This window comes from Stenella coeruleoalba, assembly GCF_951394435.1.
Source record: "Stenella coeruleoalba genome assembly, chromosome: 12".
Lineage (NCBI taxonomy): Eukaryota > Metazoa > Chordata > Mammalia > Artiodactyla > Delphinidae > Stenella > Stenella coeruleoalba.
Window position 1 is genome coordinate 17122633 of NC_137158.1, and position 15431 is coordinate 17138063.

General features: G+C 35.7%; 1 protein-coding gene across 3 annotated transcripts in view; it reads right to left on the bottom strand.

Annotated features, from left to right (window-relative positions):
• LOC307195514 (uncharacterized protein) overlaps nucleotides 1-15431 on the bottom strand; it is a 169349-nt gene that overhangs the window by 34998 nt on the left and 118920 nt on the right. For all 3 annotated transcript variants that reach the window (XM_079939627.1, XM_079939625.1, XM_079939626.1), the window contains 2 exons: nucleotides 14018-14078; nucleotides 8896-8964 (listed from right to left, as the gene is read on the bottom strand). In XM_079939627.1, coding sequence (XP_079795753.1) covers nucleotides 8896-8964; nucleotides 14018-14078 — 130 coding nt within the window. The remainder of the gene's footprint in view (nucleotides 1-8895; nucleotides 8965-14017; nucleotides 14079-15431) is intronic.

Consider the following 15431-nt stretch of genomic DNA (forward strand, 5'->3'; position numbering starts at 1 on the left):
CATATACCCTGAGAAAACCATAATTCAAAAAGAGTCATATACCAAAATGTTCATTGCAGCTCTATTTACAATAGCCCGGAGATGGAAACAACCTAAGTGTCGATCATCGGATGAATGGATAAAGAAGATGTGGCACATGTATACAATGGAATATTGCTCAGCCATAAAATGAAACAAAATTGAGCTATTTGTAATGAGATGGATAGACCAAGAGTGTGTTATACAGAGTGAAGTAAGTCAGAAAGAGAAAGACAAATACCGTATGCTAACACATATATATGGAATTTAAGAAAAAAAATATCATGAAGAACCTAGGGGTAAGACAGGAATAAAGACACAGACCTACTGGAGAACTGACTTGAGGATATGGGGAGGGGGAAGGGTGAGCTGTGACAAAGCGAGAGAGAGGCATGGACATATATACAGTACCAAACGTAAGGTAGATAGCTAGTGGGAAGCAGCCGCATAGCACAGGGATATCAGGTCGGTGCTTTGTGACCGCCTGGAGGGGTTGGATAGGGAGGGTGGGAGGGAGGGAGACGCAAGAGGGAAGAGTTATGGGAACATATGTATATGCATAACTGATTCACTCTGTTATAAAGCAGAAACTAACACACAATTGTAAAGCAATTATACCCCAATAAAGATGTTAAAAAGAAAGAAAGGAGAAGTGAGGAAGTGAGATTGGGTCACTGGGAAAGGGTAGAATTTAAGGATGTGTTTTCCTAAAGGAAAACTGCCTCCTTCTCTCTTCCTTCCAACCCAAGATGCAACTCAAGATTCACTTAGCAGGCAACAAGCACTACTGGAGGCCCCATCTCCTGACCAGGACACCTTGTTATGGGAAGACTTTACTGGGAGCCCATGAAGACATGACATGCAGAGGGCACTTAATAAACGCGTGTCCATGAATTTGATAAGCAGGAAGTGAATAAAACAGTAGACTGGGTCTCAAAATTGCTTGAATCTACTGAACTCCTGTGTTTTTATTTTTTTCATTTATAAAATGGAGATGAGGGCTTCCCTGGTGGTGCAGTGGTTAAGAGTCCACCTGCCAATGCAGGGGACACGGGTTCGAGCCCTGGTCCGGGAAGATCCCAAATACTACGGAGCAACTAAGCTCATGCGTCACAACTACTGAGCCTGTGCTTCTGAGCCCACGAGCCAGAACTACTGAGCCCGCGTGCCACAACTGCTGAAGTCCACATGCCTAGAGCCTGTGCTCCACAACAGGAGAAGCCACTGCAATGAGAAGCCCGTGACAAAGAGGGGAACCCACTCGCCGCAACTAGATAAAGCCTGCGTGCAGCAACGAAGACCCAGTGCAACCAAAAATAAGTAAATAAATAAATTTATAAAATGGAGATTAAAATGTTAGGAATTAGAGAAAGAAAATTCTTAAAATAAGTAAGACGAAGTATTTATGTTGGAAAGGAGTAACTACCCAAGTTCTGTATCTAATGATAAGCAATCTATTAAAAATTTTATATATACTCTATACTCTTTAATGTCTATCTAAAGTTTTATTTTGTATCTTTTTGCCATAAAGCAATTAAACAAATAAAATGAAGTGCAAGCTTTCTCAAATTTACATGGGAAAGCTAAATTTGTATGGAAGTCTTACTATGGAAAACATGATATTTAAGGAAAGTTTTGAGAAAAACTTCTTAAGTTTGAGAAAAACTGAATATTTGCAAGAAGTCTTCATATTTATAAAGATAACGTAATACTTATGGCCTGGTTTTACAGTTGCCTTTAAACATTATTTCATAATAAAACTTTATTATTTTAAAGATCTTAGGTATTAGGAGAAAGTTAAATGTATTAAATTTAAATTGCCAGAAATTTTTATAGCTATCAATCAGGCAGAATTTGATGTAATTAGAAATGTTTGGAATATAACAGTGAGACTCCGTTTGATATTCTCACAGTGGCTCAAAAAATACCCACTGACACACCTATTAGAATGGCCAAAATTCAGAACACTGACAACACCAAATGCTGGTGAAGATATGGAGCAATAAGGACTCTCATTCATTGCTGGTAGGAATGCAAAATGGTACAGCCACTTTGGAAGACAATTTGGTGGTTTCTTACAAAAGTAAACATACTCTTACCATACGATCCAGCAATCACACTCCTTGGTATTTACCCAAAGGAGTTGAAAACTTACGTTTACAGAAATATGGATGTTTATAGCAGCTTTATTCATAATTGCCAAAACTTGAAAGCAATTAAGATGTCCTTCAATAGGTAAATGGGTAAATAAACTGTAGTACATTCAGATAATAGAATATTCAGCTCTAAAAGAAAGAAGGTATGAAGCCATGAAAAGACATGGTGGAAACTTAAATGCATATTCCTAGGTGAAAGAAACCAATCAGAAAAGGCTACATACTGTATGATTCCAACAATAAGACATTCAGGGAAAGAAGACAGTAAAAAGATGAGTGGTTGCCAGAAGTTGGGGGAAGGTGGAGCACAGACGATCTTTAGGGCAGAGAAAATACTCTGTATACTACAATGATGAATACAGGTCATCATATCCCATACAATATACAACACTATGAATGAACTGTATGTAATGTAAACCATGGGCTTTAGGTGGTAATGATGCATCAATGTAAGTTCATCAATTGTAACTAACGTACCACTGCAGTGAGGGATGCTGATCGCGGGGGCAGCCATGCACATGGCAGGGCAGGAGCACAGTGGTTAAGAATCCGCCTGCCAATGCAGGGGACGCAGGTTCGAGCCCTGGTCTGGGAAGATCCCACATGCTGCAGAGCAACTAAGCCCATGCACCACAACTACTGAGCCTGCGCTCTAGAGCCTTCGAACCACAGCTAGTGAGGCCCACATGGCTAGAGCCTGTGCTCTGCAACAAGAGAAGCCACTGCTCACCACAACTAGAGGAAGCCTGTGCGCAACAATGAAGACCCAACGCAGCCAAAAGAAAAAAAAGAATTTCCATTCTCCCAGCATTTCTACTTCTAGCAGTAAATCCTAAAGAAATAATCAGAGATGTGCAAAAAGATTTATGTACAGGGTGTTCCAAGAGCAATTTTTAATACTGAAAAATAAGAAGTACCTTGAAGATTCAACATTATGGGACTGATTAAGAATTAGTTAAATAATTATATTCATGTGGTATAAAATTGTGCAGCTATAAAAATGCTGCTATAGAACCAGTGCTGTCCAACAGAAACAGAGTGTGAATGATATTTGTAACTTTAAATTTTCCGGTAGGTGCATGAAAAAAAAGTTTTAAAAAAGTGAAATTAATTTTATTACTATATCTTATTTAACCCAATATTTCAATAGGTAATCAATATAAAAATTAATAATGAGGCACTTTCCCTTTTTTTATACTTCCTCTGGAATTTGATGTGTTTTTTTTGTAGTTACAGCACATCCTAATTCTAACTAGCCACAATTCTAGTGCTCAACAGCCCATGCTGCTGTGGTGACACTACTGAACAGTGCAGTCACAGACAATATTTAGATCTAGAAAGTAGTTAATAATGTATGAAAATTTCAAAACAGATTATATGACATATCTATAGCATGATTCTAATCGTATGCTTTAAAAATTCATGAACAGGAGAAAAAAGCATAGGAGGGTATATATCGAAATGCTCACAGTATTTTTCTATGAAGCAGGATTATAGTTATTTTCTTGTTTTCTTTTTTCTCTTCTGTATTTTATAAATGTTTGAAAATAAACCTGTATTATTTTGAATTTTAAAAAAAAGAGCAAACAAACAATGATGAACAACACAATAAATGAAATTAAAAATTCTCTAGAAGGAATCAACAGAAGAATAACTGAGACAAAAGAATGGATAAGTGACCTGGAAGATAAAATAGTGGAAATAATACCACAGAGCAAAATACAGAAAAAAAGATGAAAAGAATTGAAGACCATCTCAGAGACCTCTGGGACAACACTAAATACACTAACATTCGAATGATAGGGGTCCCAGAAGAAGAAAAGAAAAAGAAGGCGTCTGAGAAAATATTTGAAGAGATTATAGTTGAAAACTTCCCTAACATGGGAAAGGAAATAGTCAAACAAGTCCAGGAAGTACAGAGAGTCTCATACAGGATAAATCCAAGGAGCAACACACCAAGACACATATTAATCAAACTATCAAAAAATTAAAAACAAAGAGAAATATTAAAAGCAGCAAGGGAACAACAACAAATAACATACAAGGGAATCCCAATAAGGTAAACAGCTGTTCTTTCAGCAGAAACTCTGTAAGCCAGAAGGGAGTGGCAGGACATATTTAAAGTGATGAAAGGGAAAAACCTACAACCAAGATTACTCTACATAGCAAGGATCTCATTTAGATTTGATGGAGAAATTAAAACCTTTACAAACAAGCAAAAGCTAAGAGAATTCAGCACCACAAAAACTAGCTTTACAAGAAATGCTAAAAGAACTTCTATAGGCAGGAAACGCACAAGAAGGAAAAGACCTACAATAACAAACCAAAAAAATTAAGAAAATGGTAATAGGGACATATATACTGATGACTACCTTAAATGTAAATGGATTAAATGGTCCAACCAAAAGACATAGACTGGCTGAATGGATACGAAAATGAGACCTGTATATATGCTGTCACAAGAGACCCACTGCAGACCAAGGGAAACATACAGACTGAAAGTAAGGGGATGGAAAAAAGATACTCCATGCAAATGGAAATCAAAAGAAAGCTGGAATAGCAATTCTCATATCAGAAAAAATAGACTTTAAAATGAAGACTATTACAGGAGATGAAGAAGGACACTGCATAATGTTCAAGGGATCAATCAAAGAAGAAGATATAACAATTGCAAATATTTATGCACCCAACATAGGAGCACCTGAACACATAAGGCAAATGCTAACAGTCATAAAAGGGAAAACTGACTGTAACACAATCATAGTAGGGGACTTTAACACCCACTCTTACCAATGGGCAGATCATCCAAAATGAAAATAAATAAGGAGACACAAGTTTTGATACATTAAACAAGATGGACTTAATTGATATTTATAGGACAATCCATCCAAAAACAAAAGAATACACTATCTTCTCAAGTGCTCATGGAACATTCTCCAGGATAGATCATATCTTGGGTCACAAATCAAGCCTTGGTAAATTAAAAAAAATTGAAATTGTATCAAGTATCTTTTCCAACAACAACGCTATGAGACTAGATATCAATTACTGGATAAGATTTTTTAAAAATACAAACACGAGGAGGTTAAACAATACACTACTAAATAGCCAAGAGATGACTGAGGAAATCAAAGAGGAAATCAAAAAAATACCTAGAAAAAAATGACAATGAAAACACAATGAGCCAAATCCTATGGGATGCAGCAAAAGCAGTTCTAAGAGGGAAGTATATAGCAATACAATCCTACCGCAAGAAAGAAGAAAAAACTCAAATAAACAACTTAACCTTACACCTAAAGCAATTAGAGAAAAAAAAATCCAAAGTTAGTAGAAGGAAAGAAATCATAAAGATCAGATCAGAAATAAATGAAAAAGAAATGAAGGAAATGATAGCAAAGATCAATAAAACTAAAAGCTGGTTCTTTGAGAAGATAAACAAAATTGATAAACCATTAGCCAGACTCATCAAGAAAAACAGGAAGAAGACTCAAATCAATAGAATTAGAAAGGAAAAAGAAGCAACAACTGACACTGCAGAAATACAAAGGATCATGAGAGATTACTACAAGCAACTCTATGCCAATAAAATGGACAACCTGGAAGAAATGGACAAATTCTTAGAAAAGCACAACCTTCTGAGACTGAACCAGGAAGAAATAGAAAATATAAACAGACCAACCACAAGCACTGAGTTTGTCTGTGATTAAAAATCTTCCAACTAACAAAAGCCCAGGACCAGATGGCTTCACAGGCGAATTCTATCAAACAATTAGAGAAGAGCTAATATCTATCCTTCTCAAATTCTTCCAAAATATAGCAGAGGTAGAAACACACCCAAACTCATTCTACAAGGCCACCATCACCCTGATACCAAAACCAGAAAAAGATGTCACAAAGAAATATCATGCCAATATCACTGATTACAGGCAAAAATCCTCAACAAAATACTAGGAAACAGAATCAAACAGCACATTAAAAGGATCATATACCATGATCAAGGGGGGTTTATCCCGGCAATGCAAAGATTCTTCAATATACACAAATCAATCAATGTGATAAACCACATTAACAAATTGAAGGAGAAAAACCATATGATCATCTCAATCGATCCAGAAAAAGCTTTTGACAAAATTCAACACCCATTTATGATAAAAACCCTCCAGAAAGCAGGCATAGGGGGAACTTACCTCAACATAATAAAGGTCATATATGACAAACCCACAGCCAACATCATTCCCAATGGTGAAAAACTGAAAGCATTTCCACTAAGATCAGGAACAAGTCAAGGTTGTCCACTCTCACCACTCTTATTCAACATAGTTTTGGAAGTTTTAGCCACAGCAATCAGAGAAGAAAAAGAACTAAAAGGAATCCAAATCGGAAAAGAAGAAGTAAAGCTGTCACTGTTTGCAGATGACATGATACTATATATAGAGAATCCTAAAGATGCTACGAGAAAGCTGCTAGAGCTAATCAATGAATTTGGTAAACTAGCAGGATACAAAATTAATGCACAGAAATCTCTGCCATTCCTATACACTAATTATGGAAAATTTGAAAGAGAAGTTAAGGAAGCACTCCCATTTACGACTGCAACAAAAAGAATAAAATATCTAGTAACGAACATACCTAAGGAGACAAAAGACCTGTATGCAGAAAACTATAAGACACTGATGAAAAAAATTAAAGATGATATGAACAAATGGAGAGATATACCGTGTTCTTGGATTGGAAGTATCAACATTGTGAAAATGACTATACTACCCAAAGCAATCTACAAACTCAGTGCAATTCCTGTCAAACTACCACTGGCATTTTTCACAAAACTAGAACAAAAAATTTCACCATTTGTATGGAAACACAAAAGACCCCAAATAGCCAAAGCAATCTTGAGAAAGAAAATCGAGCTGGAGGAATCAGGCTCCCAGACTTTAGACTATACTACAAAGCTACAGTAATCAAGACAGTATGGTACTGGCACTAAAAGAGAAATATAGATCAACGGAACAGGATAGATAGCCCAGAGGTAAACCCACAGACATGGTCACCTTATCTTTGATAAAAGAGGCAACAATATGCAATGGAGAAAAAACAGCCTCTTCAATAAGTGGTGCTGGGAATACTGGACAGCTACATAAAAACGAATGAAATTAGAAAACTCCCTAAAACCATACACAAAAATAAACTCAAAATGGATTAAAGACCTAAATGTGAGGGCAGACACTATAAAACTCTTAGAGGAAAACATAGGCAGAACACTCTATGACATAAATCACAGCAAGATCCTTTTTGACCCATCTGCTATAGCAATGGAAATAAAAACAAAAATAAACAAGTGGGACCTAATGAAACTTAAAAGTTTTTGCACAACAAAGGAAATCATAAACAAGACAAAAAGAACCCTCAGAATGGGAGAAAATAGTTGCAAATGAAGCAACTGACAAAGGATTAATTTCCAAAATTTACAAGCAGCTCATGCAGCTCAATATGAAAAAAACAAACAACCCAATCCAAAAATTGGCAGAAGACCTAAATAGATATTTCTCCAAAGAAGATATACAGATTGCCAAGTAACACATGAAAGGATGCTCAACATCAATAATCATTGAAGAAATGCAAATCAAAACTACAGTGAGGTATCATCCCACACAGGTCAGAATGGGCATCATCAAAAGATCTGCAAATGATAAATGCTAGAGAGGGTTTGGAGAAAGGGAACGCTCTTGCACTGTTGGTGGGAATGTAAAGTGATACAGCCACTATGGAGAACAGTATGGAGGTTCCTTAAAAAACTAAAACTAGAACTACGATACGACCCAGGAATCCCACTACTGAGCATATATCCTGAGAAAACCATAATTCAAAAACAATCATGTACCACAATAGTCATTGCAGCTCTATTTACAATAGCTAGGGCATGGAAGCAACATTAGTGTCCATTGACAGATGAATGTATAAAGAAGATGTGGCACATATATACAATGGAGTATTTCTCAGCCAGAAAAAGAAATGAAATTTGAGTTATCTGTAGTTAGGTGGATGGGTCTAGAGACTGTCATACAGAGTGAAGTAAGTCAGAAAGAGAAAAATAAATACCATATGCTAACACATATATATGGAATCTAAAAAAAATAACAATGGTTCTAAGGAACCTAGGAGCAGGACAGTAAAAAGCCACAGAGGTAGAGAATGGACTTGAGGACATGGTGAGAGGGAAGGGTAAGTTGGGACGAAGTGACAGAATGGCATGGACATATATACACTACCAAATGTAAAATAGATACCTAGGTGGAAGTAGCCACATAGCGCAGGGAGATCAGCTCTGTGCTTTGTGAACACCTAGAGGGGTGGTTTGGGGACAATTGTAGGGAGGTGCAAGAGGGAGGAGATATGGGGATATATGTATATGCAAAGCTGATTCACTTTGTTATAAAGCAGAAACTAACACACTATTGTAAAGCAATTATACTCCAATAAAAAAATAAAAATATAAAATGGCATAGAATAGGTCAGGAAGATAGGTCTCACCATAAATCAACCCTGATATCACCTTGATCTTGGACTTCAAGTCTTCAGATACATAAGAAAGTAAATTTCTGTTATATAAGTCGCCCAGTCTGTGGTATTTTGTATGGCAGCCCAAGCCAACTCATACACCCCCTCTCCTCCTCCTTACTTAACAGCCATAATCAATTATCATAATCATTTCATGGTAACTCACCTTCCTTGCCCCTCTCCATCTCCATAATCTTGATGAGCAGATACAGGACCAACTTCCTCCATTTTTCATCTGTTCCCCACATGCAAAGTAAAGACACCAAACTGAGCATTTGCATTGTGAAGATAATTGTAATCTTGAAAAATCTGAATGAATCCAAATATCTATTAATAGTGGGATGCTCAAAATGTTGGTGCTGGTTCCAGACAGATCAACATGTGAGATGTTGAAAATAATGTTGAATGAAAATGGAAAGATGGAGGATAATACACACAACACTTCACCAAATATTGTTGAAAAACACAGAGGATAATAATCTTAATGTAAATAGATTGGAAAGATTCTTATGAAAATGTCAGATGGCAGCTGCCTCTGGGGAGCTTGGAGGGGAATATTACTGACAGGGTTCATTACAGGAGACTAGCTAAACTGCTCAAGTTTGTTCTATTTAAGTAAAAAGAATGAGAAACAAATATGACAAAATATCTGCAGTAGATATTCTAAGCTTTGGGAATATTTTTATATTTTACATACATTTTCTTTATTTTTAAGTTTCTTTAAAATATATAGAAAAAAGAAGGGAAAGGGAAACAAACACATGAAATTGAAAATACATATTCCATACAGTTTTGGAATATAAATAATCTTCCATACAGTTTTGGAATATAAATCTCACTTATAAATGCTCAGAAGAGAGTTCTTTCAATTAACTATTTCACAACCTTACACTCTTTAGGGTCACTGTTTCTTAAATAACACAGGCAGGAAAAATTGTTTTTATGTAATTAAGATGACCAGAAAATAACAGGGCACTAATAACTTCAAGAATGAGAGCTATTCAGAAAGGCAACAGAATTTGCCACTTTGAAATATGCCTCTTTGACGTAAGATTTTTTTTGGCTGATTATTTTTAGAAACAGCAGACATAGAAGAAACTCTGGAAACTGAGTAGAAGTAACCCTTTTGTAAGAGACATCTCCATTTATAAGGGAAATCTCCATTTATAAGGGCGTCTCCTTCCCTGTACCAGGAAGAGGGAGATGACTATATCTCTAGAAACTTTTACCACTGGAAAAGGTAGAGACAAATCTGCATAACAACCATACTCTTGTTTATTGTGCTTTGCATGAAAACTTCTCATAACTGGTTCCCCAGCCCCAAAATCTTTTGTCTTTAGCTGGAGATGGTATTCAAGGTGATGGCTTAGGCCATTTCAGGGAATGGACTCAATTTTCCTGGTTATCTCCCTTGTATACAGGAGATATACGTGTTATTAAATTTTGGTTTGTTTTTCTCCTGTTAATTTATCTTCTCAGCCAAGAACCTAGAAGAGTAGAGGAAAAATTATTTTTCCTCCTCCACAATTCTGTCGCTGTGGTTAACGTGAAAATCTTCCTTGAAGGATTAACATAAAAATTTTGTCTTTATTATTACAATATTATTATCAAATTGAAATGGCTCATTTTTTATTTCTGATACCCTAGGGTACCATATAAATTGACTTCGTCTGGCTTATAAGAAACTAACCATTTTTCCAGATTTTACTAGCGCCAGTTCCCAATTAAAAATCTGTAACTACTATTTTTAAATGCTGAAAGGGTTAAGGATTAAGGTGTGGTTTTGAATTGCATAGTCTTATTTGTTTTTGAATGTTTATGTCAATTCTTAATTGTTGCTAGAAGTTCAAATAATGGATGAAGCCTGAATAGCCTCAATAAATACCCATTTAAGACTTTCCCTGTCCAAACACACTAAGAACACTTATATTATGACTTTGAACAGTAATCTTGGATTTGTTTCCTTAACACTTTTTTTTTTTTTTTCTTTTTTTCCTGCGGTACGCGGGTCTCTCACTGCTGTGGCCTCTCCCGCTGCGGAGCACAGGCTCCGGACGCGCAGGCTCAGCGGCCATGACTCACGGGCCCAGCCGCTCCGCGGCATGTGGGATCCTCCCAGACCGGGGCACGAACCCGTGTCTCCTGCATCGGCAGGCGGACTCTCAACCACTGCGCCACCAGGGAAGCCCTCCTTAACACTTTTAAGTGTTACTTGCTTTTTTATAGATTGGAGCCAGATGACAGCTGTCGATGCATAATGTAAGTAACCAAAACACAGAAATAATTAGCTTTATTTACAGCAAAATAGAATAGTTATGGAGGCCTGTCTTGAGAAAATTTGATGACTGAAATCTATACAACCATCGCTTGCATATTCTGGGCAGTGAAACTCTGATGACGAGGGGTAGAATAAGTTCCCATCCTATCTTGTTCTCAAGACTGCATGTGAACTTTGTATATTTTATTTACCTGGAAATTAACTAAAAGATATTAGGAATGGGCTTCCCTGGTGGCGCAGTGGTTGAGAGTCCGCCTGCCGATGCAGGGGACACGGGTTCGTACCCCGGTTCGGGAAGATCCCACATGCCGCAGAGCAGCTGGGCCCAAGAGCCATGGCCGCTGAGCCTGCGCGTCCGGAGCCTGTGCTCCGCAATGAGAGAGGCCACAACAGCGAGAGGCCCGCGTACCGCAAAAAAAAAAAAAAAAAAAGATATTAGGAAGATATATGATATCATGCTATTGGAGACTATTTGGAGTTTTATCTCACGAAAAATGAAGGCATTTTGTTTTAACCTTTTTCCTATACTTCAGATGTGGTCTACTAATCAAATAATGTCTATGCATTAGAAGTACTATTACTAAATAATTGCTAAGTTGCATGTTTTTAAAAGAAAGGTTGAAGGATGAAATTGCTTTCCTGTGTGATCTGTTTATTTCTCATGAATAATCCCATGCTATTAAGAAGTATTACTATAAATCCAAACATAATTAGCATCCTGCACGTGTGTGCTACAATTAACCGATAATACTGGCTCTGAGCACTTGTGATTTCACTAAAAACAAAGTGGAAAACTAACTTTATAGAGTAAATGTGTAAGTGCTGTGGGAAAGCTTTATTAATTCGAGGTATATTTTTGTCATTGCCATTGCTGTTTTTTGACCTAGTGCTTTCATAACGTAAATTGAGCATTCCAAAGCATGCAATGTTACTAGGGAACATTTTAATACATTTTTTTCAGAAGAATACTTATATCCTTTTTTAGACTAACCAATGATAATTAAAATTAAAACTAAATGCTTAGAGCTAGACTTAAATATGACCAGGAAGAAATAGAAAAAGAATCACTCAATCACTCAGTGCCTTTCCGGGAGAATACATGCACTTGCTCTACTTGATGTTAGTGGAACCAAATCTCTTTTGATAGCACACATTTCAGATATGCTGTAGAACAAACATGAATGAATGAAATACCCATTCAATCCTCATTAAGTGTGTTCCTCTCAGCTGTAATCCTGAACAGCATACATCCTAAATCAACCCTCAATCCCAGCTGTGCATCTGAATTACGAAATTTTGCGACGATTGACTCGTCAGTCAGACCTGGAGTTTCTTGTGTGGGTGCCTCGATTGTACCTTTATTTAGAAAATGACTTTTATCTCTATGTCACTTTACCCACTTGTGATCCCTGAGGGGAAAAATAAATCTCAATGTTTTTACCAAGCCAAAAGCAGAAAGCCCAATGTTTTGTTTCAACTTTGGGCAGTGTCAAAAAAAAAAAGTGATCTCAGAAAATCCTCATTCATCACTCTTATATGGTATTTATGTAATTGAGCACAAGAATAAGCTATCCCATCAGGGAATTATTATGTAATCAAATTAATCCATCTACATAAACAACTTTCTGAGTGCTAATTTGTACTTTATACCATTCAAGAAGGCGTTGAGGAGAAAGAGAAAGGAACAAACACATTTTCAAAGAAATAGTTCTTTCATGGGTCTTGATAACTTTCATGGGTCTTGATAACTTTCAGTCTAATGAGAATATTTTCAGCATCAGTTTTTACCTCCTGGCAATGGTCATGTAAAATAAAAGAATATTGAAAATGACTGCTCTTATATGGTATCTGTAAAGCCATCTTTTGAGCTTTAATTTGATCATGTTTACTTTGGAGATCAGCAGGCGAAAACATTTTTATTTTTGCAAACAAATTTACTAAACAATGGACCATGGCGGGAGAAAACATTACATCAGGAAATGCAATCAAAATACATTTCAAGCAGGGTTACTTCTAAAAAGGTTTCACTGCTTTTCCAAGCTCTAGGCTATTGGCTACCTCTTTTCTTCTGACATTTGAAGAACTTGTTTTGAGAATACCATTTCATGAAGAAATAATACCTTGGAAGGTACTGGACAAAGTCCACAGCCTTCAACCATTGCAAAACATAGTTTTATCTGTGCACTTGGGTATATTCTTTACCTCTATTCATCACTTCATTCTTTTCTCCTGGTCCTGCAGGGAGGTTTAACAAAGTCCTAGCCAGTATTACAGCTCAAACAAAGCACATTTTTTTGAAAGAATTGCTGCACTCAACTGACTTGTAAATTTCAGTGATTGTGCATCTATAACAAGAGTAAATTAAATAAAAATAAAAGAATAATAGTGTGTTTTTGAGGAAATAGTCCAAACTATGAGTATATGAAAAATAGATTTAACATTTTTAATGGATGAAGACAAAACATTTAGAATTGTTTTTTCAAAATTATTGTCCAAAGTGGTTTTGTGTGGGAATTTGTGTTATTTGCAAACTTATATCTCCTCCTATGCAGTAGAAATCATTTCTTTACCTATTTTTCAGTGATGTTCAAAGAATGAGAGGAAATACACACAAATCATATCATATTTAAAAGAACATAAAATAATGTAAAATGGAGCATCATTTAGGCTTTGCCATAGAATGAGGCATTCATTTAGGTGAATGTTATAATAAATGAACTTTCTTCCTTTTCTTATTTTGATAGAAAGATTTAAAACTGCACTGCGTTCTCTCTACAACAAATGGATTGTGGAACACTTTGTACATTTTTAAGTAGCAATGTCATCATTAAAAACATGTTCTTATTGATTTCACTGTGGTAGAAAGATGTCCAAAAGAGCCATTAAGTTTCTAGGACACATTTTGTCACTACAATTCTTAAATCTGCTTTGTATAACTTGTCCGTATTTTCTCTCACATTTATGCAATTAACAATCTTTTCTTACTGCTACATGTGTACCTTGTACCTACCTTTAAAATCCTCTCGTCCAATGAGCACCTTTGTAATATGCTGCTTCAACTCTTCTGTGAGCTAGAAAAAGAGACAGTTAATTTTGCTACATATGTGGCCAAATAAAAGGAAATGCATGTTTATTAAAAACAAAAGAGCTGCCTGTGAACAAAGCAGATGAGATTTAGACCTTGATGTCCATGTCATTTTTCTTCACCCTTCTGATGTCTCATGTTCTAGTTTGTTTCTTAACAGTATTTCCTATATTTGAAAGTGTTCTATGTATTAAACTCAGTTTCATTCAACAATCACTGAGATCACGTTCTTTTTAGCAAAACGTAATGTTACGCCCTATGAATGATGGGAATGTGACAAAATCAATCACACAAAGGGTTTATAATAAGGAGAGAGATAAGTTTTCTTGATATAGAACATTTATTGAGCTGTTATAATGTGTAATATTCAATATTTCTTCCAGGAAGCCAAAATCTGTAGACAGAAATGACTCTTAACCACAATAGAGAAATATTATAATAAACATATAAAATATTGTTTGTAGAAGGAAGAGAGATAAGAGGGAAGATGATCAAGTAGGAATTTAAGATATGCAGTTACTTTAAATTCAAAATGAAAAGTGAGGATTTTTTAATTCATAGGGATTAATTCCAAAATTCAAGGAAACAGTCTAATCAATGTACAATTGAGTGATCTCTCTTTCTAGATGCTGACTTCCCATCAGTAAAGACTAGAACTTGGTCACATTTCTTTTAAAACAATAATAAATAAATAAATAACAAAAATAATAACGTTTGTTTTCTGTTAGGGAAACAGAGTCACTCATATTCATTATAATTTTTCCATTAACTTAATATCCTCTATTATAAATTTCTTTATATTATATTTTATCTTTTTGAATTTTGATTGAACATGTTTCCTTTTATGGCTTATGCCCTCACTAATTTGGAAGTTTGAAAGTATACCTCCATTTGTCTACCATTTGTCATTCTATCTTCAAAGGAATATTGAACCTATATTTCCATATTGTCATATTAATTTTAAAGAATGAATGGCCCCTCCATATTTGGTTGGCTTACCTAATTTCTTATCTCTTGACCACTGAGATGAAAGCTTTATATGGTTTAATTCTCCGAATAGTGTTTAATTACCAAAACTTTAGATTATTGGTCTAAGCTATTGTTTCTCCCCTTTAGTGTTTGTGTGCCTAAGTGTGTGTATATGTACATGTGTGTGTGATCTTTATATTACCCATTTTACCAATCCTCAGTTTTACTATCATTATATTCATATAGATTAAGCTCTCACTGTATCAGTATTACAGCAGTATAGCAGTATTTATTGCTTACTATCATTTGGTATGATCTTCATCTTTCCCTATCTTGAGAATTTGTTCTCATTTAATTTAATTAGAATAGT